Raw genomic sequence first — 26977 nt, forward strand, 5'->3', positions numbered from 1 at the left:
GAAAAGAGAGCCTCAGATGTCGATGCTAGCACTGCTGCAGACAGTACCAGCGAGGTAACGAGGGTATGAGGTATAGAGTGAAAGAAAAACGGAGATGCATGGCATACTAGCGGTAGATCATCTTATATAGGTAGCGCTTGGGGGACTGCTGACATCATACGGTGGAAGCAATCTGGTCACGTGTTTCTAACAAGCCATCCCCGGCCGTTCTTCCCCTCTCCCAACAGCAAAACGCCATGTACTATGCTTTTCTCGGCAGTGTGTTCCATGCCATGGCCGGTGCTTCTCTCCCATGGACATGAAGAGACAGAGAAGGCCCGCTGCGCGACGTTGCCCTTCAATGACTCCGTTCCTCCTTCCCTTGGGAATGAGGGCTTGTGACCGGAATCTGTTCTCAGCAGTTCTTGCAGAACAGTCAGGTGATTCAGTATACTGGGTGACTGTGGAAAGGCGTTGGACCCGTGTCTGAGCGAAAGAAGGGGAGGCAGATGTAGGCGATAGAAATGGTTGGGACGATCAGTCTGTTCAAGGGCAGACGACTCGGTTTTGAACTACACAAACATGGAAACCTACCAGGAGCGCCTACAACCATTCGCTTTCATTTTTTGAAGTGCATGGTGCCCGTTATCAGTGGTTGCATGGACATGCTTTGAGAGCAAACAGTATCGTCGCTCTGGCAAGTCATGCAAGATCAAGTGGCAGAACGTGTGGTGAGAGCGCCACGGACGGGTAACAGGGGTCCCTTCAATCGATCGCGAGGGAGCGGGATCAAAATCGTCGCTGACTGTCAACAAAACAGTGACCCCTGACCTCTCCCCCCCCGTCGCGACTGATCTTTGTCTCACCCGCCATCTTTCATCCATTCATCCATCATCTCAACCCGTCACCATGGCAAGCAGCTCGGGTTCAGACACACCCAGTCGCAGAATGTCAAGCGCAGCATCAACCCCATCCCGTCACCGCAAGTCACACTCCACAAGCGCCATCGCGGGTCTCGTGTCCGCTCGCAAACCCACGTCCTCTGGTCTCGCTGCCGTCGCAGAGGGTCGGAAGTCTAGCAATGAAAGCGATACACCTTTGGACCCCCGTGATGCCCTCGAAGATGTGAGCTTTATTCTTGTGTACAGCGCTGACCCCAGGTTCGTTCCCTACGCTCCTCAGGTCGCCGTCGTCTGCGCGCGCTCCGCGACCTGGAGCGCGGCCTTGCCTCGGCGTGCGGCAATGGCGGACTGGAAGCGTTTGTCGCTCTGCAGGGTGAGTCACACTGTCACTTGCGTAACGCAGCCGCACCCACCACGGTCTCTGGCCTGCCATCCTGCAAACACCGACACCCGCATGCGCGTTGGACCGGGGTCGGAGCTGACTCTAACAGTGCACACGCCGCTGCTTACGTTGCTCGCCCGGCATGCCGCGAGTCTCTCCAAGCGTGCGAGTATTACATCGCTGCCTGCCGGTGACGAGTTTGCTCGCCACCTGTCACCCGAGATCGACACCTCGCTTAGCATTCTGCAGGGTGTTACTCTGCTGAGCCGCAACTGTAAAGCCGCCGTCGGCGAGAGATGGGCGATGGAAGTGGGTACCGGATTGTTGGTGAAGGTGATTGTGCTGACTTGTTATGCAGATGTTCCTCGACCTGTTGCTCCTTCTTCGCACACAAACTACCGAAGGAAATGCTCGCCCGACGGCCTACAACCTCCTTGACCTTCTGTTCTGTGTTCTCGTCGACTCACCCGAGCACGCGCGCACGTTTGAGGATCTCCAGGGCTTGGAGGCCGTCACACGAGTTCTGCGCGGAACGGACGTGCCAAAAGATGTCAAGTGGGTCTTGTCCCTTGGTTCAGTGCTGACTGGGCAGAATGAAGTGCTGCGAATTCCTCTATTTTTGGCTTTTGCCCGAAGGTGCGATCACTATGCCCGACATGGGTGCCAACTTGCCAGAGCTGCCTTCGCGTTCTACCTCCACCTCGTCCATGGGCAACAGCTTCCTTGTGGGTGAGGCATCGAGCGCGTCCTTTGCCACCACAGACGACATTACGATGCCATCACCAGCCCATTCTCGCACCGCCTCCGAGGTCTCGTTACGCGCCTCCACGCGCGAGGGCGAGACAGGTCTTCCCTTTGTGCCGCAGACGCCGCGCAAACCAGCGAAGCCGAGTCTCGGATTCCAGACGCCATCTCGTTCAGCGGCTACACCTTCGAGCATGCGCCGGATCTCAGGATCGAGTACAGCGACGACACTCACGCCTGTGCCGTCTTCACCAGACGACAGGAAAGAGGAGGATGATGGTTCGCTCACCCGTCGTGACTCCAAAGCGTGGGCGGCAGCCCAGCGCACGGGTCTTGTACCAGGACGCGAGGATGCGGGCTCACGGGCTAGCTCGGGGTCGTCAACATCATCGTCAGCCACCGTCGTCCCGCCCGGCCATAAGCGCCGCGGATCCGTCGGTCCTTCGCCACCCTCCCGTGTGACTGTGGAGCAGACAGCGCGTGTCACTAGGTCATCGACGTCGACGGAGGCGGGCTCATTAGGAGCGTCTTTGGCGCGGCGTCCCAGCATGCGTGCCGGTAGCATCACCAAGTCGCCCCTCAGCGGGGATACAGTGGATTCGCCAGCGGCCGTGACTCCTGTCCGACCTCGCCCAAGCCACTCGCGCACCCAGTCGTCACAGTCTGGCCTCCCTTCGACCACACCGGAAGCTCGTGGCCAGCAAAAGTCGCGCGGCTTCCCCTCCGAACTCACTCGTGGTATGCTGCCATCGGTCGTGTCCAGCCCTGTGCCCCTCACCCCTTCGCGGCGGATCCCCACTGAGCGCCTTGCCGCTGGTTCAATCCGCTCTGTGGCTGAAAAGAAAGAGATGGTAAGTGTCAACAAGCGTTTCCGATTACCACCATACTGATCGCGCAGCTTGGCAAGTGGCTTGGAAACGTCGACCAACTCGTGCAGGGTGTCGAGAAGGTCGGACTGTGGCCGAAGAAGTAGACGCTCATCACCAGGCACGTTCTGGATAAGAATGCGAGGATAAAGTTATAGGAGGCGCATGGAGGCGTGGCCCTGTACGCACCCTCGTGTATGTCGTCGGTTAAACTGAGTCAGTTTGAGTGCTTTGTATAAATGTTGCATATGAGATACATGTTTCCTGTCGCTGATTTGGGGGTCTGTGAGAGACGAGCCAACAACAGGGCGCTCGTTTCCGTCATCTGATAGTACAATGTGCAACAGAGGGTGGTGTGGGGCCACTCCCATAATCAGAGTTGGCTCGGGGATGTCCACTGTCATGGGCAAGCGTGACCTTGCGTGTCAACAAGCAAACATCACGGCGAAGATATCTTTGACCCCACGGCACCGCGACAGGTCCAATTACGGGTTCCAGTATAGCCACGCCTTGCCTAATAACATACCCTTTCGACGACGTTTTAGTCCCATCAACTGTTTGATGCTTGGAGCCCGCCATCACCAGCCCACAGAGAAAGATTAGAAAGGCTGGTGTCCTGGCAGGATGAAACCTTCTAAAAACCAGTCTCTCTCGGCGCATTAGAAGCAAGACTCTAATTAAAGTTAATAATCCCCAGTGGTCATTAGAAAGGTCACTAGCGGATGCATATTTGAATTACGTAAAATGAGCTTTTTGGTCCCGAGGGGCCTCACAACACGCCTCCTACTCTCTGTAACTGTACTGCTGTTATTCAATGCACTGAAACTCTGTCTATACATCGCTCCCGCTTATCGGAGATGCTCTCTCCTTCTGGAGTTCCATAGAACCGAAGGAAATAAATAAATCAATGCGATTTTATGCATGTACAATCAGATTTGAGCAATCCGCCATCACAAATTGCTTTTCTAATGACATTGTGACTCAATTACTTTTTATTACCTTCCTGTTTCTAATATTCAGGGCAAGACTAGTTTTCAGTAAGAACGGAGACTGGTTTTCAGAAGGCTTCGGCAGGATGCATGCTGCACCAAGCACCTTAAGAGGGGCCGAAATTGAAGGCTTCGGCAGGATGCATGTTGGGATTTGATGCCGTTTAGCGCCCGAGACCGATGGTCTTAAGCTGGCAGTTTGTCTTTCAGAAGAGGATGGGGATGCATAGACGTCTACAGAGCTGCTTATATGCACACAGAAGGGAGGCCCGAGCACTACAGAGAAGCATGAGGACAATGAAGAAGCAGAAAGAGCAGCATTGGTGCGGTACCCTCGTTCTCCGGTCAGCTCGGTGCCACACTGCAGTGGCGCAAGTGGTTACGTAATCTCAACAGATGCATGCTGCACCAAGCACCTTAAGAGGGGCCGAAATTGCTGCATTAATATCCAACCATGTCGCGTCTGCCAGAGAGGTGACTGCGGATTTTAAAGGGTTTCATTCCCTGCGACTAGGCCCCACTATATAACCAGGTTTCGATTCCCGCGGCGCAACCGTGGGTTTGGCAGTTCCAGAGATGGGACAGCCGGCCAGTACCAGGGATGTAAAAGGTCGTCTAGCTACGGCACACCCTGGGCCCACTCAGGAGTCAACCAAGCAGTTCATCGACGAGCCAAAGGGGCCTGCAAGGACAAATGGAATACAAAAAAAAACAAAAACTTTTTGTGTGTGTGTGTGGGTGGGGCTGCAAGTGGAGGTGGACATTTTGCCGCCGATTACAGAATGGGCTAATCGGAAGGAACCCCTTTCCAGGGATTCATCAACCTCATTTACACTTTTTGGTTCCGACTTCAAAGGCCCTTCATTTAGGCTTGGGGCCTTGGGGACGGAATACGGAAGAGACACGGAAGCTGAGGTGCAGCAACGACGGAATTCGCAACAACGTTCTGGCCGTTCTGTCATTCTGGTGGGCCACAGGCATCAGGTGCAGCACGGATAGTGTTTTTCCGCCTGCGCTCGTCCTGGAGCCTGTCACGGCTGACCTTTGCTACCGCCCCCATTTGTACGAAATGTTGTGAATGACATGAGCCATCTCATGTCAGAGGACCCAACCTCCAAAGCCTGCCTGCCACCTGGCAACAACCAAAGCGCACAGAAAGCGGCCAGAGCGGACAGAGCCGTCCGGGCGCCGGTGTTTCCGCGAATCGGTTGAGGCGATCGAGAGGCACCGGCCCAGGCCTATGGCGTTGGATGGAGTTTTCCAGAGCCTCTGCTCGGTTTGCAGAGCGGCTGGAGACCGAGACATTCCGAAGCAACGCAGCAGCAACGGAGTGCACAAGTGCGCATGTGCGTGTTGCTCCTGTGCACCGAGCGCGGCAGACAGCCAGAGAGAGAGAGGGTACGCGGGCCGTTGTATGACCCTTTGTCAATCAGCCTGATGACAGGAAAACCCTCCATCCGGTATTGGGCCGTGGCCGCATGTGGCCCGGGCGATCGTTCACGTCGAGGACCCCACACCCGGCCGCGGACAATCCGTCCCACCACTCTGACCGTCGTCCCGCTTTCCAAGACATTCCAACCCACCTTGTCGCTCCACAAATACATCATTTCTCCATCTCCATCTCATCATTACTACTCGTCCTGCACTTCGCTCACCTCGGTGACCCCTCACGGCAATGAGCACCGTTGCACCGACACAGCCTCGCGTCCTGCCGGCGCCGATAGGCATCCCCGCAGGGCGCGCAAGAGCACCCAGCTGCACCCGACCACCGCTGGCGTCCTCACCTACCCACACCCCGTTCAGCGTCACCCCGCTCGGCACGCCTGTTAGTGCAGCACGCGCGTACAGCCCCCCACCTCACTCTTCCATCATCACTATTCCTACCACAGGCAGCTCGCCCAAAACCTTGCCGCCGTCATCCCCCATCCTGTCCTCATCTCCTCCCAGCCCAAAAGTCGCCACCCCGTCTTCCCCCGTGTCGCCGTCGTCGCCCAAAGACAAAGAGAAGAAGAAACTTCACAAGCCATGGGCGCGGATGGGCGCCTTGTTCGACATGGACTCGATGCTTGGTGCTCTCGACCCGAACCGCATGGCAGTCGCCAGCGCTCCCGAGCCTATCAAGGCGTGCATCTTTGGCGCCGAGACCGAAACCGGTCTGGCGGTCTGCCGTGCCCTCTTGCACGCGAGGAATTACACCATCACCGCGCTCATGGTCGATGACAAGACACCGGCTACAGAAGAGCTCCTGGCCCAGGGAGTCAAGGTCGTCCAGGTCGATATGGACAGCCCCGTTTCGTATGCGCGGTACCTAGCGGGCTCAAAGGCAGTCTATCTCTCGTCTAATGGTGAGTGGCAGGAGGCCAGCGCAATATCCCTGCACCGGCCATCTCCCTTCTGTTCTGTCACCGGTGCTGAACCCCTTCAGTCCTTGCGCTCCACGCCATCCTCCAACACCAGCACGAGCCCAAGCGCACTGAAATCGCACGCGCCGCGGACCGCTGCCAACTAGGCAAGGCCGTGCGTGCTTGCTCCCGCGCAAAGGTCGGCCATGTCATCTTCCGCGTCAACGCGTGCGGTCATGAAGTTGTGGAAAACGTCCTTGGAAAGACCAAAGTCGTCATGGAGGGTGAGTTGCCAAACGCGACGAGAACAGTAGTCGGCATTCCCTGCGTGGTCGCTCGGTCGAGTCACATGCTGACTTGCTTGCAGCCCCCGAGGACCTCGACACCCTCGGTATCCAGCACACGGTGCTGCACACGACTGTCCCGTACAACCGCATCACCGAGTGGCTGGACGACGGGCCCAACGGTCTTCGCCTCAACGTTCCTGTGCCCGACGACGTCTTGATCCCCATGTTCGCCATCGAGCAGACGGGCGACTATGTCCTGGCGGCACTGCGCAACCCCAAGCGCTGGTGCGGCCAAGAAATGCACGCCATCGCCGAAGTCATGACCCCGTACCAAATTGCGCAGCGGCTGAGCAAGGTCGCTCGCCGTCCAGTTGACACCACGCACCCGACACGCGAAGAGTTCGACTCGTTCGAGTCGCACGAGAAGCTGGCGTGTAGGTGGGACGCTTGGGCGCAGCTCGTCAACCAGTGAGTTCAAGCCCTCTGCCTCCACATGCCGCCGTGTGGTGTCCAAGCTAACGACGTCGCAGCGAGTATGTCCCCGACATCCTGGTCAAGGCATCCAAGCAAGACGTCCCGAACGAGTGGAGCTTTGACGCCTGGCTCAAGGAGGACATGAAGATCCACCAGCGTCTCAAGTTCTAGGGCAAACAATTCCCCCAAACCCACCCATCCCACCATAATCATGATCGCGCGGCACCAGGGCATGGCGCGCGCTCACCCCCCACCTGACCTACGTTTCCGTTTTGTTGTACAAGGTTGTTGTCGTCCCGGGTATTCTTCAGTGTCCCAGTTATATAGTTGCCATTCCCAGATGGATGTGTACTTGGCTTGCACGGTGGTACAGATATTTCACTGTTGGAGGAGACGGCGGTGCATTGAGGAAATGTGTCTGATGTGAGGGTGTGGGTGGGGGACCAGAAGATGATGAGAGCAGAGACGAGGCCAACCATTTAAACACAATCAAAACACGCTTCGGTCTCCGAGGGTATGCGTCTCCCCGGCGTCATGTCCCGTATGGACCAGCTCGGCCCACCGCGACGGCCTCCACATGGTCTTCGGACCAAGGTGGCTGTCAGCGGTGCAGGGGAGTGCCGGAGTGAGGCGTACAACGCTGCGTGTTACATGTGTATGTATGTTTCTGAGGGCCGTCCGAGGAATGTACCCATGACAAACTAACTGTGCCACAGCACGACCACCTTCTTGCCTGGTGCTCCTCTCGCTCTTCCTCAAAGCAGCCACAAGCCAGCCGATACCCATCAGCGCCAAACCGACCACAAATACTCCTTGGGCTCCACTGCGTTGTCCCAGAAGGGCAAAATACCTAAATACATTAGCTGGGACCACGGATACACGGATACCAATCGCCGACATGACGTTCCTGTTTACTTCATTCACCGAGAACGCTTCGTAACAACTCGCAGAGTGGGTATTTGGCTCCAACAAGATGGGACAGCACGGGCCAGAATCTGACCCGACACAACACGACATGTCCGCGGGGTGGCAGCGGCAGAAGTGAACACCGGGGAGGTGGGGGGGGGGGGGGGGGGGGGGGGGGCAGACGAGGATGGTCATGGGACGACTAGTCACAGTGGCAGTGGGCTATACACTCGCTGCGGCGACTTGCCGGTCTCGTTGCCGACCCCGGTGGCGCGGGTGGCCGTGAGCTCGAAGGAGACCAGGCTCTTGTGGATTCGGATTCTGGTTCTGGTTCTCATGGCCCCCAAGAACTCTAGGTTCCTCGCCCAGCCGACTGGGCGACCCGCAGCTCGCCTCATGGCCAATGATGGTGCCATGGTGGAGTCACCCGCGGTTCACAGTACGCAGGTGAGTGGCCAGAGGCCACAGATGGGGAAAAAAGTGGTTTCAAGTGGCGCTCGGTGGCGTCTGTGGATGATACGACGATGCGTCAACCGCGGCTGCAGGGCCGCCAAGTGCTCCGCTCTGGGTCTGGCCCTTGGCACCAATGTCACCAATGTCACCAATGTCAACTCAATGGATCATCAATGTGGTCTGTTGGTGGTTGTGGTCCGTAATAAGGTACATCGGTAGGGGGGGTGCAAGTATGATATCTATGCCGCATGAGGCGCGGTGAGGGGGCCACTTTCGATCGGACCGTGAGGGGAGTGAGAAACTAAGATATAGCTGGGAGCCAGAAGACAGCGGGAGAGCAAGCAAAGCAAGGGAGTCCAGAATATTCCGTTGAGGTGAGAGGGAGCCTCGAACACGTTTAGGCAGTGACGGCAACAGGCTTGTCGGCCTCCACGGCGTCGGTGGTGGGGACCTTCTCGTCGAGACCAGTGTCGGCGAGCTTGTCGGCCACCGTGTCGGGAGTAGTAAACTCGTCGGTCGACGAGCCGACAGTGTCCGAGGGGCTGACAGGGGTGGCAGCGCCGCTGCCGTTGGCAACAGCCGTCTCAACGGGAGCCAGGCCAGCAGCCTGCTCCTTGGCGTACTGCTCGCGAGCCCAGACAATTCCGTTGCCCGACTTGGGGATCCACGACTTGCCGTCCTTGTCCACACGGGTGCCGTCCTCGGAGATGGCACTGAACTCGACCAGGGTCTTCCAGTAGGTCTCACGGTCAAACTCGTAGTTGTAGTCGCCTCCGTACTCGACGTCAAGCTGGTCCGGGTTGATGAGCGTGGTAAGCTTGGGGTTGAAGTGGATCTGTAACGGGAATGTTAGAAAATGTACACGTCGTCGCGCCGTGACCCAACAGCGTTTAGAGGCGCACCTTGTCACGAGTGATGGGGTCCATGAAGGGGGTGATGGCGCTGAAGAAGGCGTTGATCCACCAGGGCATGTTCATGACGATACCACGGCCGAGACGCTCAACGTAGTGGTTCTGGAGAATGTGGAGGACCTTGAGGCCGGTGCTGACCGACGGAGTGCCGTTGGAAGTGGCCTGCTTGTACTGTATCGCGTGTCAGCAACCCGACGTCATGGTCAGAGCGCGGGCGCCGTGATGCACGCCCGCGGGATCGGTGTGTACTCACGTCGACGACGATCGCGACCTGCTCCTGGCCCTCGGGCATCATGTCGATGGCACGCTCACTGGGCAAAGAGTGTCAATCAAGCGCCTCGGCATTCCCGACAACGAGCAGCTTACAGGTGGTAGATGAGGTGACGGATCTGACGGGGAGAAGGCTCAGTGTTCTCGCGACGGGGACGCATGTAGATGACTGGACGGGCGTCCTGGTCAAAGCCCGTGAGGACACTGTCGGTGTCAGTTGACAAGGAATGAAATCCACATCGCATCGCCGACGGCGAAACCAGGTGTGCATGGCACACACTGCCGATGACGATGACAACACCGTCGACGCACACAGTCGACGCAACCACCCCGGTAGACTCACAGCTTGCCCTTCTCGGCCTCGATGGCGATGTCTCCAGGCTCGATAATCTCAGGCTGGAACTCGCGGCGCCACTCCATGGTCGCCTTGATGCGCTTCTTGCCGTCCTCGAGCTTCCACTTGGCCGCGCGCATAAAGCGCGCGTGGGTGCCGACATCGTTCAAGAAACGCTTCTCCCACACGTGGTAGGGGTCAGACTCGGGGAGCAACAGCGTCGCGGTGTACTGGGCGGACAACGTTAGCCATCGTCTTCGGCGGCGGCGGCGGTGGACATTGGGGGGTGTGGACGGTGGCGGCCGCTCCGGCCGCCGGCAGAGGCCGACACGGCGGGCGCGTCGGCGGACTGTGGCGCGAACGGCTAGTGCGAAAAATGGGTCATGCTCACCTCCTTGAGCTCTTCGATCTGGGAAGGGCGTCAGCACGATGCACAAGGTATACGGCAGGTTGCTGGTGGGGAACGTACCAGCTGAAGCTGCTCCTCTGTCATCTCGGCCTTGGGCTTGGGCTTGAGCGTGGTGGGACAGATGGTCTTGAGCTCCTTGGTGGGAGGGGCGACCTCCTTGGGCAGGGAGGCGCTGGATGACGATGCACGCTTGAAGAAGGACGACATGGTGGGGGGGGGGGGGGGGGGGGGGAGGGGTCGAGGATGGATAGGGGGTGAATGGGCAAGTGAGAAGAGAAGAGGGACCCGCGGTGGTTGTCACGAGAAGCGAAGAGTGACGGAGAGGAAGAGAGGAAGAGGCAGTGGGCAAGCCAGGGCGGGGGGGCGGCGTTTGGCTGTGGTTGTCTCCTTTGGTAATCTTTTGCGCGCGCTGTTGCTTAAAATCTAGTTGGCAAGGGGGTCTCGGAGGCGACGACGACGGCCGAGATTACGCGCGTGGTTTAGTAAACGGCCATTTGCCCCCATCGTCTCATTTTGCCGTGCGCCGCGCCAGTGCGCCAGTGTCCGCGCTTAGGTAAGCCCGTCGGCATCATACACGGGTCAGAGCCTGACAATGTGCTTACCGGCAGAAAGGCAAAACATGAGTAGCTGAGCCTGGCATCAGGGCCGGTCCTTGGCGATAAGAACATGCATATTACGCACGCCTTCCTCTGGCGCTCCTAATAGCTTGAACTCACCAGCCCTATAGGCGTGCCGGGTTCTCTCGTGACTAGTATAGCCGATCGCACACGCGCGACCTCGAATGGGCTTTGCTAATATGACGCTTGCGCGCTGGTATTTGCGAGATCTACCGTGGAGATTCAATGGATGGATCAATAGACACCAACGATACCGTGTTCCATCTTCCATCTACTCCTCCTTGTTGTTGCACACTCCACGCTCGCCATGTCTAAACAGACGTACCTACCGCCAGCTCTGGCCCTTCTCCCGCTCCCCAAGCCCCACGTTCTCTACCCGTACCTCCAGGTATCCATCACACTCACTACCGATGTCGTGAGCCACCTCCTCGCCACCCTGTCGGAGCAGACCGAAACCCACAAGGCCGAGACACGCGACCGCTACGTCGCTGCCGTTCCCGTCACAGAGGGAGACCGTCGTATAGGCCGATGGGCGTGTGGTGAGTGTTGGGTTTACAGTGCTCTGTCTGACCCCCCCCGCCAGCTGCTCGTGTCAAGCGCATTTTCCGCGGCAAGGACGACTCGAGCGACGAATGGACCTGCGTTCTTGAGGGCCTCGTAAGTGGGCGCCGGATGACCGGTCAACTGACGCACCACCGCAGACTCGTATCCACCTTCCCCGGGCGCTCCCACCTACGCTCTCGATTCTGCCTCCTCTGCCCATCCCAGTTGTGCCGTATGCGCTCCCTGTCCCACCGCCCACTCTCCACAGCGTCGACCTGATGCCGGTGGCGGCCAAGCTCCTCCCTCCCGAGCTCCACCCCAAGCTCGGCGCGCTTCCCCCAGGCGTCCAGGCCGACCTGCTCGCAAGCACCTTGCGGTTCGAATGGGACTTCCGTGTCGACCTGCTGGCGACCCCGAACATTGACGAGCGCTGTGGTCGTGTGCGGGCCCAAATGGTCCAGATCATGTTCGACAAGGGTATGACCCTGCCGGATGAGCCCCGCAAGCCACAGTCGCCGCAGTCAATGGCCCTCGTCCCCCGCCGCCAAGCCGGAGCCGCTGGCCCCGCAGGGCAGGCTGCGATAGGACCCCCCAAGCCCCAGCTGCCCGACGACCTCAAGCCGCTCGACGCCCTCTTCCAGAAGCGTCGCGAGGAGCTCAGCCCCGCGGCTACCGAGGCACTCGAGCGTGAGCTCACTCGACTGGCCAAGATTCCGTCCCAGGCAGCCGAGTATGGTGTGTCCAAGACCTACTGCGAGTGGCTCCTTTCCCTTCCTTGGAAGCGAGTGAGCCAAGGCAAGCGTGTCGACCTTGACACTGCACGTAAGACTCTCGACGACGAGCATGAGGGACTCCAGGACGTCAAGCGCCGTGTGGTTGAATACCTCGCCGTGTACCGCCTGAAGCGTGACCTCTGGGAGGACAAACATGTCAAGGAAGTCGAGGCGGAGAAGAAAGAGGCCGCTGTCAAGGCTGAAGTGGATGCCGCCAACGCTGCCGAAGCTCCCAAGGAGGAACAGGAGACTGCCGAATCCGAGCAGGAAGCCGAGTCCAAGAATGCAGTCATCCCCGCGATGCTGGACGACTCGCCCCCCAACGATGTCTTCCGTGACAAGGCGCCCATTCTCCTCCTTGTCGGCCCACCTGGTGTTGGCAAGACGTCTATTGCGCGCTCCATCGCCCAGGCTCTTGGTCGCAAGTTCCACCGCATCTCGCTCGGCGGTGTACGTGACGAGGCCGAGATCCGTGGCCACCGCCGGACCTACGTCGGCGCCCTTCCCGGTCTCTTTGTGCAGGCCCTCCGTCGCGTCGGCGTGTCCAACCCCGTCATGCTCCTCGACGAGCTCGACAAGGTCGGCACGTCCAACTACCACGGCGACCCGTCAGCCGCGCTCCTCGAGACCCTCGACCCGGCGCAAAACTGGGCCTTCCACGATCACTACCTCGGCGACGTGCCCGTCGACCTCTCGCAGGTGACGTTCATCGCCACAGCCAACTCGCTTGACACCATTGCCGCCCCCCTGCTCGACCGTTGCGAGGTCATCGAGTGCAGCGGATACGTCACCGATGAAAAGCTCGCCATTGCGCGCCGCTTCCTCCTTCCCAAGCAGACAGTCGAGAACGGTCTCGGTGACGGTGGTGTGTCTGCCGACGACGAGGTCCTCACGCGTGTCGTCACCGACTACACGCGCGAAGCAGGTGTACGCTCCCTCGAGCGCGAGCTTGCCAAGCTGTGCCGTGCCAAGGCAGTTGAATTTTCAGCCTCGCGCGACGGTGGATCACCCTACAACCCCGAAGTCTCTGTTGACGACCTCGAGACCATCCTCGGCATGGCAAAGTACGAAGCCGAGGTGCGCGAGCAAACCGTCCGTCCAGGTGTGGTCACTGGTCTTGCGTACAAGGGCTCGGGTAACGGTGGTATCCTCCTTCTCGAGAGCGCGCTCGTCCCTGGCAAGGGTGGACTGCGCCTCACTGGCAGTCTCGGCGATGTCATCAAGGAGAGCGCCGAGCTCGCGTTCGCGTACGTCCGTGCCCACATGCACATCCTTGGCATTAGCCAGGAGCTTCTCGCGGCCAACGATATCCATGTAAGTATCGTGTGGCCCTCCCATCAACCAGTAGCTGTTTATTATTATCATTTTCGGCTGACAGCCACGCAGCTTCATTTCCCCGCCGGTGCAGTGAAGAAGGACGGCCCGTCGGCCGGCGTCGCCATCCTCCTCGCGTTCATTTCGCTGCTCACCGGCCGCCCCGTCGACCCCACCATTGCGTTTACGGGCGAGATCACGCTGCGCGGCGCCGTCACTGCCGTGGGCGGCATCCGCGAAAAGTGCCTCGGCGCGCACCGTGCGGGCATCCAGCGCGTGATCATGCCCGCCGCCAACGAAAAGGACGCCCACGACCTGCCGGCCTCGACGCGCAGCATGACCATCGAGTATGCGCGTACTGTCGAGACAGTCCTGGACCTCGTCTGGGGCCGCGCGGTGTGGGCCGACGGCCGCATGCGCGACGCAGCGAGGCTCTAGGCAGTGGGATGTGAAAGCAAACAAGGGCGGGGATACATCTAAAGAATCTAAGAACAGGAAAGCAGTAGACGAGCAGTGGCGGGAGGGGGAGCCTGGGCTACGTGTGTAGTTTGGGTAGAGGATAGAAGGTGTCTTCTAGATAGAAGTCTTGTATCCGGGAGGGCAAGGTGGCATTAGCGAAACGGAATATGAAGCAGTTGAAGCAACGTGCAGGTGCAGGTGTGGGCTGGGAAGCCGCCGTTCAGCGATGGGTGGATGGAACGTCGGGAATTGGCGCGCTTACCGGGTTGACCTTGGGCTGCTTTTCATCCATGTCCCGACGGGTGTGGCAGCTGGCAGGCTGGAAGTGCGACGCGTCCTTTGCGGGCCAAGTCAACGGGAGGAGGACGATGGCGTAGCGCGGCGCGTTGGGCCAACTGTGGCGTGAGTGGCTTCCACTCCTTGGCCGAGGTTTTGCAGGATCTATTGAATTACGCGGTGTGTGCGATATCTCAAACGGGTTACAAACCCAAGAAACGAACAGTTTATCGACATGGTACGTTTGAGGATGTGGCACGACTCGTCCAGGACGACGGAAAGGGCAGGTGAAGCGCATATGGCCATGCTCCGCTTGAACGTATCACTTCTGATTCTAGGGCTGTTAGTTTACTGGTTTCATGTAGTGCCAACGAGATACATGCAAAGGACGTCGTCTGCGTTGACCTTGTCACAGATGTCACCAGGTTCATGCACCTCACGGCGGGAGCGCACGCATCAAGGACATTGGCAGGGTCGTCACGGTTGCGGGGTTTCCGGACTCTTTCTGATTTTCTGACTTGGACCCCAGATCCGGATCCCTCTCAGGTCCCCTACACGCCGCCACACGTAGCCACTTGTACAGCCAGTTCAGGCGGCAGGGTGGGATCTCCATTGAACAGCTGCATGGGTTCAGCATGCACCTCTCGCTTGGGCTTTGATGTGGTGCAGTGTTTTCCGCTTACCCTTTGGGTTAGTCGTGATGCTCTGGGCACGGCGCAGCATGTTGTTTCAGCAGACCAGAGTACAGTAACAGCTTAGTGGGCCGTGTCCGTCTGATGTCGAGTATCATGTTTCATATGGCAGAGGTACAATTCGGACACAGCTAATGCAGTGGCCAGTGGAGAGTACTACTCACCTATGGCCTATGGGTTTGTAAAAATAGACCGTCAGAGATCAGAGATCAGAGACTGGCGCCCACCTCTGCAAGCGTTACTGGAAGCTGTCCATGAAGCTGCCCGTTCCAGCGGAGCCAACGGTCAGCGGATTGTGCTGTGCGACGTGTCGCGGGCAACGTGTTCTTTGGCGCCCTTTCCTATGTACCCCACGCGTTGGACGCGTCAGCGCAATGGACGAGAGCAAGCTGATGCATTTTTACGAGGCTGCCATGCGTGGTGGTGTCTCTGATCTCTGATGTCTGATATGGTGGTGGTAGTTGTTCACGAGGACCTTGTTTTGCGCAGTCCTGCAGGCGTTTTCCAGTGAAATGCAGGACATGGGCATCTTGGGGGGTGCAGACGAGCTGTAGGAGGGAGAGGGCCTGGACCCAAACAATGTGGTGCCCGTGGGAGAGTTGTGTGACGGACCGAGAACAGAGACGAGCATTCCTCCCAGCCTGGCCGCGAGCACCCCTCTTTGTTCCCCCTTGTGCCTCGCGTCCAGATCAGAACGCGCTCCCAAACCTGTGTCGCGCGCGCGCGCGCGTCGTCGTCGCGTTCAAAGGGACAAAAAAAGCTCACCTGGTGCTTTCCTGGCGGCGCGGCGCGTTCTCGCCCCCCCGTGTCACACCCCTCTCCCGCACACACAGTACAGAGCCAGCGCACAGCCAAAGCGCAACACGCATGCAGCGCACGCACCTGGCCACGATGACGACACACATATGCAGAATCGAGGGTGCCTAGGCCTCACAAACGCCCCCACCCAACACACACCCGTCTTTGGTCCATGTGAGGACCAGCTCGAGCACAAGGGGGGAGGGTGTTTTGCGTTCTTGTTCCCGTCTCCAAACTCTCCTCTTTTTATCTTTTGCTTTCATCTCTCATCTCTGTATCGTTCTCGCTCCTCGTCTCCTTTCTCACACTCCTTTACAAGCCCGTTGATCCGGCTCCCCCACACTCGTTTCTCCCTCGCTTCACATACACACTCTCTTTCTTCTGTTTCGCAATGAAGGTCGCCTCCCTCCTTGCCGCTGTCGCCGCGCTGGCCGTCGTGGACGCCGCCCCGGCCCCCAACGCCCCGGGTCTCATCAAGACTGGATCGAGCATTCAGCGTCGTGCTGGTCACGAGCAGCATGTTGGCGCGCGCGACCACGGCAATGCCATCAAGTTCCCCCGCAACGCTGCCAAGAAGCGCGGAAGTGGCAAGTGCAAGCCTCGCCCCGCCACGGCTGCGTCTACCCCAGTCTCGACCCCAGTCTCGACCCCTCAGGGCGACAACTCTGCCACCCCGGCTGCAGACTCGACTGTCGCATCCAGTGCCGCCGAGACACCTTCTGCAGGTGGCGGCGAGACTGGTGCCAGTGGCACACCTGTGACCACCCCGACCGCCGACTCGGCCGCCCCTGTGGACTCGACCTCGCCCGCCGAAAGCGCAACCCCGACGAGCTCGTCGGCCCCTGTTGCCACTGGCCCGGTCAGCTCGTCTGGCGACATCCCCAACGGCATCAAGGCTGGTATCTCAGGCGGAAACGGCTTCGACTCGTTCTCTCCTTACATCGGCTGGTGCGTACCATGAGGGCAATGAGATACCCAATATCGTTTCTTCTTTTGGCATTATTATTAACCTTTTTTTCTTCAGGTGGTACGACTGGTCGCCTGCTCCCTCGGGACACTCTGGCACGCCCATTGCCGTCCCCATGCTCTGGGGTGATGGCCACCTCGGTAACCCCAGCTCGGATGTTCCCGACGAGACGCGTTACCAGGCCTTCCAGGCTCTGTCGGCAACCAACCCCACTCCCCCTTACGTGATTGGCTTTGAGGAGCCCGACTGCTCGTCCTATGGCTCGGCCAACATGCCCGACGAGGCCGCGGCCGCCAAGACCTGGGACGACAACATGGCCCGCTTCAAGGCCGCTGGCTCCAAGCTCGTCTCGCCCTCGATGTGCAAGCAGATCGACGAGACCTGGCTCACGCCCTTCGAGCAGGCTATCTCGACGCCGTGGGACATTACCAACGTCCACATCAACAAGAACAACATGGACGCTGTCAAGGCGGAACTCGACTACTACTACAACAAGTATGGCAAGCCCATCTGGGTTTCCGAGTTTGCCTGTGTCAGTGACTCGCCGTCCTGGACTCCTTGCACCGACCAGTCCGAGATCAACACCTTCATCACCGACATTGTGGCGCTCCTCCAGGCTGATTCGCGTGTGGCAGCCTACGCCATCTCGACCGGTGTCGGCCTCAGCGACGCGTGGACCGCCGTTCAGTCCGACGGCACCACCCTCACCGAGACGGGCAACACGTACCTTGCTGCCATCAAGAGTGCCGCTGGCAAGTAGAACCGTCCCTTTTGACTTGAATTCACGGCCATACACGACACATATATGGGAAAGCATTTCCTGTTTACATAGCGCCTGTGCATGCTGGCATGCATCGTTGGATTTCCCTTGCCACCCTTTGGAGCGTACTGATCTGAGAGAGCACGAACGCGTACTGGCGTGTTGCCTCGACCCAGGACCCACCCACATTCTTCCCAACGCGCGTGGTCTGTCAATGTGGCGCAACTCTTTTAAGCCACCCCCGCTTGACCTTTGGTAGGCAATGATCATAAACATATGAACCCAGCGATGCCCGTGTTCCGGCATCAGTCGCAGCTCAGACCCTATCTCGTTTCAATCCTGACAGCTTAACAAGCTTCTCCCATGCGCCACTCCTACCGCCGCCGCAGTCGTCTTCTCACCTGGCCCGCACTGGCCTTTCCCTGTGGTCGACGTCTGTGTCTCGTCTCAGAGAGTAGGGGACCTTTCCCCCGCCTGGTGAGCGCATCCTCTGCATACCATGCCACCATCGCTCCCGTGATCGAGGCAGACGCCACGACCATAGGTTCTCCGAAAACACGAGCTGGCACTAGTTGGTGCTTGCGAGGACGTGCGCTTGACCAAGGCTGTATACGTTAAGGTTCAGTGAACGGTTTCACGTTGCAAATGAAGTCAACCGCGTGGTCGTCAACCAACGCCTTGAAAGCCAGGCAGCGCAGCGACCCGGCTCTCCTTAAAGCCCCGTCGCGCCATGAGGAACAAACCCGTCCCACCTAGCAGCAGGTTCGGGTCGCTCGCGCGCACTTGACACTTTGCGTGGCCGTGACACCGTTGCCGGGGCGGGACTGGGTACACGGTGACGATAAGGAGGGCATGTGCATGTGGCTACAGCTACGTAACGATAAGACACAAAGAGTCCAGTTGCGGCAACCTCGTAACATCCATCGACCTTCCCGCGCGGTACAGACGCGTTTGTGTGTATTCTTTTCACGTTGCTGCGGTTTCGGACCCAGAGCCAAACTGGTCGTTGCTGACGGTAACATGTGGTAACTGAGCCCACAAAGTGATCACGACGCGATGGCTCGATCAGAGGTTAACTGGTTGCTCCACAGATCGTGAGGCAGTAAGGCGGAACGCTGGCAACACCACCAAGGTTCAAGTGACGGCAACGTCTGGCACGCCCGCATGTGTTTCTTTGTCTTGCCTGCGCCGGGTCCACTATGCGCCAGGCTGAAGGAAGGCACCGCACACTGTCGGTTTAGTCTGCCATAATTGAGTGAATCGTCTTTCAGAGAGCACTGCCATTGGCCCACAATGGACACCAAATGGTGTGGTGATCGGCCTGTTAGAACTCTGGTGGTGCATGTTTCCGTTGCACCAACACAATGTACAGTACCACCCCCCACTGGAGAGCGCAGCGACCTGTTCTTGGCGATCACCCGAGATCACGTCCTCCTCCTTACACGAGCCCCAACCTTGAGGTGCACACAGGTAACTTGCTTCGCGAGACAACACAGAATGCCAACAGGCCTCGGAAGGTTCAGCGGAGGTCCACTCCACGGTTGCATAGTCCACCCCCTCCAGGGGGCCCTTGCACGAGTGCCTGCCTCAGTGTCGTGGTTGTTGCCGAGCGGTTGTGCTGCGGAGACCAATGCGGAGGGCCTAGGCAACGCGGACTGGAGGAATGTGGTCCAGCCATGTGCGCACGTCGGAGAGTCCAAAAGTCGTTGCTTGTCCTCCAGTCAGTGCGACGACAAGGAACGATGAGATACCTTGGCCCTGGTCTACTCTGCGTGAGGGCGATGCACTTTGTATCATGACTTGGGGCCTTGTCCATCGATTTTGGCGCGATGGGAGCTCAAGAGAAGAGTAGAGAGTGCCTCGACACGGCAATGGTGACGAGAGAATGGCACATTACAGTTTACACTCGAACCAACGGTGCACCAGACCCGAGACTCATATGCCCAACTCCCGGCATAATCTACAGGACTCACCCGCCGATGTCTTCGGCGATCAGGTCAAGGCCGACAGAACTTGGCGGGACACCTGAGCGAGTGACGACGACAACCACGACGACGACGACGACGACGAGCGGGCAATGGGACCCGCGACAATGGGTCGTGGGCTCTTTTTTCCTTCAGGCACTTTTGGGTAGACCTCCCGTATACCGCGAGCACCATGTCCCGCGGGCCGCGGCGTCAGTCTCTCTTTCAAGGGGGCCAGGGAGAAGACAGATGAGATCAGAGATCAGAGACCGCGTGCAACCTGACCTGTGCGAACGGAAAACGAGGTATACATACACCAACGGTCTGTTGAAGGATCCTCAATCCTCCATTTTCTTGATTCACCATCCAACTGCTGTGCGCCACCGCCACATTCGTTCGTTTCCACGCGCGCGGCCACTGCCCTCTCTCCTCGATGTCGACCACATCGCCAGTCGTCAACACCGACTCGTTCCTCGTGGGCGCGTCGGTGCAGGAACTGTGGACGCGGCACTGTATCGCGTTTGCGGCAGTCTACGGCCTGCTCAGCCTGTTGGCCTTGAGTAGGCTGACCGTACCCTCGTACAGGCCTGTGCGCGGCCACCCCATCGCCGTGCAAGCCATGTTTGTCATGCTCTGTGTCTGTGAGTGGCATGAGTGGAGAAGAGAAGAACGCCGGGATAGCCCTACTATCGCACAATGGGGTGTAGTGGTGAAACGTGCACTGCAAGAAGCCGCCAACTAACGCGAAACCCTATTGCAGGTCGCGTAGGCATGTTTGTCCTCGGCGCAGTTATCGGCCACCACCAACCGTACGGCGACTCGCCAGCACCGTGGAAGATGGCGATGGCCTACGACCTCGTGTCGACTGTCGGCTGGGCGTTCTTCTGCGCCGGCGTCTTTGCTATCGGGTACAGCTGGAGTGGTCGTATCCCTTGCATGTGAGTGCCCACTTACCATACGGGAAGAAGGAGAGGCGGTCGTCGCTCGCGACCGCGTCTGACACACCAATGACACATTTGCTCCTTGCCCTCACTCCCACGCGTGTGATACATCGTGCTGACGGTACGAAAAGCTACTGCATGCTTCAGTTCTCCGACGAGCCGCAGCCATGGAAGGCTGCAGGGCTCTACCTGATCCCCGTCCTGCTCACCGCCTTGTCCGTCGTTGGCCTGGCCCTCCGCCTCGTTGCTGCCCACCTCACAGAACGTGGCGAGTCGGGAATCGTCAACGAGACACTGTGGGTCCGCGCCACGTTTGTCGCTCGCGCAAGTGTCGCGTCGGCCGTGGCGTTTGCCGGGTGCTTTCTCATCGTGCTCCCGTACACGGCCTGGATGCGGGCCAGGATGCGCAGCCGCACACGCGTGGACGGTATCGACCACACGGCCGTCGCCGCCATGGTCCGCGAGGCGACGTTTGTGGACAGCACGGGCGGCAGCGAGGTTGGCGCTGTCATCCTGCTCGAGGTGCTGGGAACCATGCTCTTTATCGAATCCATCTACCGCCTCTTCCTCGTCCAGGTGACGATCAAGCCACACATTTCGCATTCGTGGTGGCGCGGCTCGCTGGCGCTCGACGTTCTTCTCGTCATGCCCGAGTGGATTGCCGTCACCATTGCCCTCCTCGTCGACGAGCAGAAGCTGCACAACGGCCAGGTTGACCTCCACCACAACCTGTCCCTGTCAAGGAAGAGCCTCATGGTGACCAGAGAACACAAAAGCATAAGCATGCCATTGGGACTGTCCGAGAGCCCCAGCAGACGCCCGCTGAATTCATGGGCAGACTGAACGGGGCAGGCAGGCTTCCATGGTGGTTTACGTCTCACTTTGTTGTACCAGGTATTGGAGTTCCGCTGTTCATTCTGATTGTACCATGCACTTTACTTTAGACGCGCAGAAGCAGGCGACGGTGGAGAGTGCTACTATCGACGTCGACATTGCTGGCCGAGCAAAACGTAACTGACCGTCTTATGGGACCCCAGTCACACCATACTGTGTCCCGCTGAGAGCGTGCGTAGAGTCGGTCACCCCCCGTCACTCCCAGCGCCACTCCCGTTGGCCGCTGGCTCGCTGGTCTCCGACCACTCCCTTCCCCGCACCCCCTCTCGTCCTGTATCGCTTGCAACGAGGGATCTTGCTTTCGGTGGCGGATTCTGCGGCACCGGGGCAGGAACCCGCCGCAGCCCCCACCCCCCCATCATTTGCCGCCCCCATTTGTCCTTGGTGGCGAATGCATGAAGAGACGAGCAGTGCCCGTATGTCAGAGCCAAGATGCAGCCGGGACTGCCACTCTCCCGCGATTCTTGCATTCGTCCGCGCAGATGTGACCTACAGCATTCAGGAGCACTCATGGGACAGGCATTGCGAAGACGATCGTCGCCCACAAGCGCACAAGCGTATCTGTGGCATGTGGCGTGCGGCTGCGATGTGGGCTTTAGAGTCCATTCCCCACACATCACGCGAAGCTGATGGCTTTAACGCTTCACTCGACGTTCGTGGGCGACTGGGGGACAATTACTGCGTAATGGCTGGAGTGGCCGCCGTTGTATGACTCTGGGTGGCAACATCGATTTGCCACAGCGCCGTTCTGTGATCTGTGACCGCTGTGTCAAACAGCAACCAGCGTCCCAGCCGTGACCGCACCCTCGACCAAGGAACGGGCCAATCTTGTCGTTCAGTGAACCTTGGGTTGATGTGTGTTGCTACATGTTGGGGCAGTCCACAAGCGACGAACTTTACCTGCCGGCGGACGTGCGGTCTTGGATGAGATTGAACGCCAGTACCTTTGGACAATGGACTGTCCTTCAAAGGGGCGAATGGGGGGCTATAGGGTCTCTTTTGACTGTGCACCGTGTCTTTTGGTAATTGGTGAGATGCTTCTAATCGCCTTTTCCCCCACCCCTTGCACAAGAAGGAGAAGAGCTGGATCTGTGATCTGTGTGCGTACACGTGCATCACAATGTGCTCTGGCTGCACGCTGTTCGATGGCTCCACCCAGAGTCTGTTTTTCCACAGCGTGACGCACAGGTATGAGAACCAGCGAGAGACGCCACTGACGCCGCCTGAGCGGTGGCCGCTGGCCCCAGCGTCTGCTCCCCCCTCTGTCTCCACCTGTGCATGCCTGTCACACTGTTGCCATCGAGTGGGGATGCTCTGGCGGTCTGGTGTGTGGGGGGTTGGTAGATAAGAACACACATTCCGATGCGATTGAAAGCAAGAAAAACGTGTCGATGCATGCTACAGAGTGAGACCGGGGAAGCGGAAAGACTCCACAACGTGTATCGCACAACGCGCGCTACAGCCAGCCCGCGCGTCCTGCGCGCCAGCGCGTCCAGCTGTTTCGACGCGTCGGCGGGGAATGGGCCCGTGCCGTTTCGAGCCGTCGCGCACCACCCAACCCCTGTGTTCGTCCCGCCGCCGCCGGTGCGTTGGCCCACCCCCCGGGAATCCACATCTCTCTGAAGTGTCGTTTCCTTCTCTTCTTCTTCTTCTCCGCATCCCACTCCTCTACTCTATACCCCCTCTTACTCTACACATGACCCTCGTAGAACAGCCGCCCCCCGCCGCACTCGGCCTCGACGCCGACTCGTCCGTCCTCGACGACGGAGGTGTCACCGCAGCCATCCTCGAGGACGTGCTCGGTGATGCCATCTCGGAGCACGAGCCCCAGACAGACGACACGGCACACACTGACAACGCCGAGTCGACTCTTAACGGCGACGAGACCGACGACGCCGCCGCACCCATCGCTGTCGCTGACGGCGACAAGGAGGCTGCTCCTGAGCCTGCTGCGCCCAAGGCTAAAGACCGTGGCGAGGACAAGGAGAACGGGCAAAAGTCGGAAGGAGGCGTGAAGAAGGTGCTCAAGAGCGGCGTCTTTGGCGGTGAGTGGACAACAACGTTTTGTGTCTTCCCCCAGTACACACGTACTGACGAGCCACAGCTTCGCCAAAGGCCGTCCCTACTCCCGGTCGCAAGGTCGTTGGCGGTGTCACTGGCAAGCCTGCCATCGCGCCCCGCGCGTCGCTCGCGAACCGCAAGCCCCTGACGGCCCCGACTGCCGCGTCCGCTGCTCGCCTTGGGGCCGCCTCTGCTACAGCTGCTGGTGGTGCTCACCCTCCCCGCCCCAAGACGGCGTCCTCGTCGTCTACTGGCCCCGGTTCGCCTAGGGTCACTGCCCGCCCGCTCTCGTCGGCCACCGCAACGGCCTCGAGCGCCACGGCGGCCAAGGCGCGCCCGAGCCTCGCTCCCTCGACCACCCCCACCCCGCGCGTTCGTCCCGCTGTCACCAAGCCCGCCATCCCCAGTGCTAGCGCCGCAGCTCGCCCGACAGCGGTCGCGTCGGCCAGTGCAGCCAAGGCAGAGGAGATGCGCAAGGCCCGCGCCGCTCGTGAGGCCGCTCGCGCTACCACCCCATCTGGCCCCAGCACTACCTCTGCTGTCCGTACCGCCACTGCCTCCCGCCTGGCCGCGTCCACGTCGTCGGCCGCACCCAAGCTCCGCGCCAGCCCGGCTCAGGCTTCGCTCTCTGCGTCAACTCGCGGCGTCACCAAGCCCGCTGTGGCCGCCACCCCTCTGAGGTCGCGCGCCAGCCTCGCCCCAGGCTCGACAACGGCCACCACTACTGCTGCCTCGAGCCTTGCGGCCCGCAAGGCCGCCGCCGAGGCTGAGACCCAGGCCAGGATCGACGAGATCACCAAGAAGTTTGACGAGGAGCGCCAGACCCTCGAGGCCAAGATCCTTGCAGACAAGGAGGCCGTCGACGCTCGTATTGCCGAGATTGAGGCTGCCGAGGCCAAGAAACTCGAGGAGGAGACTTCTGCCCTCGAGGCTAAGATTGCCGAGCTCATTGCCCAGAAGGAAGAGCTCGAGCAGAGGTGAGCTGAGATCGACTGCAACATTGCTGACAGACAAACAGCCTTTCCGCCAAGACCGACGAGCACGCCGCTGCGAGCGCCAAGCTGGACGAGGCTATCACGGAGCACTCCAAGGCCATTGCCGCTGCTAGCGAGTCGCACGCCGCAGCTACGTCCGACCGCGAGGCCCAGATCAACGAGTGAGTGTTAACATGGCCAACTGCCACCTAACTCTTCTCAGCCTCAGTGTCGCCCGTGACCAGCACCAGAACGATGCCCAGACTGCCCGTGACGCCCTTTCGTCGGCTCAGGAGGAGCACTCTGCCGTGGCTGCTTCGCTTGCCACCGTCCAGGCGGAACTTGCCTCCAAGCTTTCCGAGCACCAGGCTACTCTCAACCAGGCCAACGACGAGCGTGTTGCTCTTGAGGAGAAGCTCGCCCAGCTGCAGGCGCTGAACGACAAGCTCGAGGCCGAGATTTCCGAGGGCGCTGAGGAGGCTGAGAAGAGCGTTCGCGGTCTTGGTGACCTGGAAGGCAAGGTGCAGGAGCTCCAGGAGGAGCTCGACGAGATCAAGGCCGAGCTCGCCCAGGAGCGCGAGTCTCACTCCGCCGACAAGGCTGCGTGGGAGAAGGAGCGTGAGGCCCTCGCTGCCGACCGCGACGCCCACAAGGTCCAGGCCGAGAGCCAGGGCGAAGTCCTTGCACTTGCTGCCTCTGAGACAGAGGCCAAGCAGGCCGAGCTCAAGTCGCTCCAGGAGGCGCACGACAAGCTTAACGGCACCCACGCCGAGCTCGTCTCCCGCTCAGCTGCCCACGAGGAGGCTGTGGCCGACCTCAACCGCCAGCTCACCGAGGCCAAGGGCCAGGCTGACGCAGCCGTCGCCGACGTTGCTTCGGCTTCTGGCGCCGAGGCAGAGCAGCTCCGTGCGTCACTCAAGGACCTTGAGGCCAAGGTTGCGGCTGCCGAGTCCAGCGCTGCCGAGGGCGAGAAGGAGGCCGCTTCGCTCAAGGATGCGGTCGCTGCCTCGTCTGCCAAGGAGCAGTCCCTCCAGGACCAGATTTCCCAGCTCCAGCAGGACCTCGAGACTGCCAAGACTGAGCACGAGGAGAAGCTCGCTTCCGTCACCAAGTCGGCCCACGAGGACCTGGTCGCAACCCACGCGGCCGAGATCGAGGCCCTCAAGGCTACCCACGAGGAGCAGCTCGTTTCGTCCCGCGACGCCGAGGGTGCTCTTGCGGCCAAGCACACGGACGAGATTTCTGCCCTTCAGTCCGAGCACGAGGGCCAGGTCGCCAAGTTGACTGCCGAGTTTGAGGGCAAAATCTCGGCTGCTGCCAGCGGCGCCAACGACGAGATTGCGTCGCAGCATGCCGAAGAGATTGCGCAGCTCAAGGCCGCCCACGCCGAACAGCTTGCCGGCGTTTCAAAGGAGACCGAGACCCTCTCGGCCACCCACGCAGACGAGCTCGCTGCCCTCAAGGCTGAGCACGACGAGAAGCTTTCTGCTCTCCAGAGCGAGCACGAGGACAAGGTCGCTTCGGCCAGTCGCTCGGCCGCTGAGGAGGGTGCTTCAGCCCATGCCGATGAGCTTGCAAGCCTTCGTGCCGACCTGGAGGCCCAGATCGCCGCTGCCTTTACTGCCAAGGAGACTGCCGAGGCTGCCCACGCCACACTGCTCGAGTCCGTAAAGGCCGAGTACGACGAGAAGCTTGCTGCTGCTTCGACCACTGCTAGCGAGTCGGCTGCCGCTGCCGCTGCCCACGCCCAGGAAGTCGAGTCCATCAAGGCCGACTTTGAGACCAAGCTTGCCGCGGCCACTGAGGCTGCCTCGTCGCACGCCGACGCCATCCAGTCTCTCGAAGCCTCGCACTCTGCGGCCAAGGAGGACCTAGTCGCCGCTCACGCCAAGCAGGTCGAGGACCTGACTGCCGAGCACACTCTGGCTGTGACCGAGGCCCAGACCGCCACCGAGACAACAGCCTCCCAGCTCAAGCAGGCTCAGGACAGCCACGCCGCCGCTACTGCCGACCTCGAGGCCGCTCGCGTGTCCGCCTCGGAGAAGGACACTGTTGTTGCTCAGCTCCGTGAGAAGATTGAGCAGCTCGACAAGGAGGTTGCCGCGGCCAAGAGCGTTCCGCCTCCCACACCTTCCAAGTCGAACGACGAGGAAGTGGCCACCCTCAAGCGCGAGATTGAGGCCCGCAGCGACGAGCTCGAGGGCATGAACCTCGTGAGTGTTCCGGCCCGCGGATGGTATGTTAACACACGCAGATGCTCGAGATGAACCGCGAAGAGTTTGACAAGGCTATGGAGGACCTCAAGGCGCAGCACGCGTCCTCCACCACCGAGTCCGAGTTCCGCATTGCCGCTCTCGAGGAGCTCCTCAAGGCTGAGCGTGAGAAGGCCTCCGCTGTCCAGCACGTGAGTCAGAGTTAGGCGGGAGAAGCCGTTGGCGTGCACGGCGTTGCACTGTTGAAGAACACGATCAGCCAGCTTTGGCTCCAGATTGAGACCAGGCGAGACACCACGGTGCCGCTGCTGTGGCCACAGCAGCGGATTCTCTCAAACCAAGTAAACAAGCAAACAGTGTGCTGACGGAAACCCACAGGACGAGTAAAAATGTGTCCGTTCCCCATCACTGCTTAGCTACATACCCACTCCCTCATCAAAGTATACGTTCGAGAGCTTGTAAGACCGGGACGATATATGGCCG

At 59.7% G+C, this 26977-nt stretch overlaps 8 protein-coding genes across 8 annotated transcripts; 7 read left to right on the top strand and 1 right to left on the bottom strand.

Annotated features, from left to right (window-relative positions):
* Window positions 1-888: 888 nt before the first annotated feature.
* On the top strand, window positions 889-2980 carry EHS24_009699 (uncharacterized protein; the record flags this gene model as incomplete). Its single annotated transcript, XM_028624968.1, has 6 exons — window positions 889-1104; window positions 1140-1254; window positions 1373-1572; window positions 1622-1818; window positions 1856-2858; window positions 2906-2980. 6 exons carry the CDS (start codon window positions 889-891, stop codon window positions 2978-2980), a joined length of 1806 nt encoding a protein of 601 aa, XP_028475136.1.
* A 2557-nt stretch (window positions 2981-5537) lies between these two features.
* EHS24_009700 (uncharacterized protein) lies at window positions 5538-7136 on the top strand (the record flags this gene model as incomplete). The annotated part of the gene is made up of 4 exons (XM_028624969.1): window positions 5538-6207; window positions 6288-6488; window positions 6572-6959; window positions 7022-7136. 4 exons carry the CDS (start codon window positions 5538-5540, stop codon window positions 7134-7136), a joined length of 1374 nt encoding a protein of 457 aa, XP_028475137.1.
* A 345-nt stretch (window positions 7137-7481) lies between these two features.
* On the top strand, window positions 7482-8227 carry EHS24_009701 (uncharacterized protein; the record flags this gene model as incomplete). The annotated part of the gene is made up of 3 exons (XM_028624970.1): window positions 7482-7624; window positions 7682-7916; window positions 8090-8227. The coding sequence occupies 3 exons, from the start codon at window positions 7482-7484 to the stop codon at window positions 8225-8227; spliced, it is 516 nt and encodes a 171-aa protein (XP_028475138.1).
* Window positions 8228-8721: 494 nt separating this feature from the next.
* Window positions 8722-10455, bottom strand: EHS24_009702 (uncharacterized protein; the record flags this gene model as incomplete). Its single annotated transcript, XM_028624971.1, has 7 exons — window positions 8722-9159; window positions 9227-9406; window positions 9489-9546; window positions 9602-9709; window positions 9849-10069; window positions 10231-10248; window positions 10309-10455. 7 exons carry the CDS (start codon window positions 10453-10455, stop codon window positions 8722-8724), a joined length of 1170 nt encoding a protein of 389 aa, XP_028475139.1.
* Window positions 10456-11172: 717 nt separating this feature from the next.
* On the top strand, window positions 11173-13933 carry EHS24_009703 (uncharacterized protein; the record flags this gene model as incomplete). The annotated part of the gene is made up of 4 exons (XM_028624972.1): window positions 11173-11404; window positions 11449-11522; window positions 11567-13495; window positions 13568-13933. The coding sequence occupies 4 exons, from the start codon at window positions 11173-11175 to the stop codon at window positions 13931-13933; spliced, it is 2601 nt and encodes an 866-aa protein (XP_028475140.1).
* Window positions 13934-16111: 2178 nt separating this feature from the next.
* EHS24_009704 (uncharacterized protein) lies at window positions 16112-17447 on the top strand (the record flags this gene model as incomplete). Its single annotated transcript, XM_028624973.1, has 2 exons — window positions 16112-16668; window positions 16745-17447. The coding sequence occupies 2 exons, from the start codon at window positions 16112-16114 to the stop codon at window positions 17445-17447; spliced, it is 1260 nt and encodes a 419-aa protein (XP_028475141.1).
* A 2735-nt stretch (window positions 17448-20182) lies between these two features.
* Window positions 20183-21195, top strand: EHS24_009705 (uncharacterized protein; the record flags this gene model as incomplete). The annotated part of the gene is made up of 2 exons (XM_028624974.1): window positions 20183-20349; window positions 20484-21195. 2 exons carry the CDS (start codon window positions 20183-20185, stop codon window positions 21193-21195), a joined length of 879 nt encoding a protein of 292 aa, XP_028475142.1.
* A 1747-nt stretch (window positions 21196-22942) lies between these two features.
* Window positions 22943-26881, top strand: EHS24_009706 (uncharacterized protein; the record flags this gene model as incomplete). The annotated part of the gene is made up of 6 exons (XM_028624975.1): window positions 22943-23291; window positions 23351-24284; window positions 24326-24463; window positions 24505-26494; window positions 26536-26685; window positions 26873-26881. 6 exons carry the CDS (start codon window positions 22943-22945, stop codon window positions 26879-26881), a joined length of 3570 nt encoding a protein of 1189 aa, XP_028475143.1.
* Between the last annotated feature and the right edge of the window lie 96 nt (window positions 26882-26977).

The sequence above is a fragment of the Apiotrichum porosum genome (genome assembly GCF_003942205.1).
Source record: "Apiotrichum porosum strain DSM 27194 chromosome Unknown scaffold_9, whole genome shotgun sequence".
Classification (NCBI taxonomy): domain Eukaryota; kingdom Fungi; phylum Basidiomycota; class Tremellomycetes; order Trichosporonales; family Trichosporonaceae; genus Apiotrichum; species Apiotrichum porosum.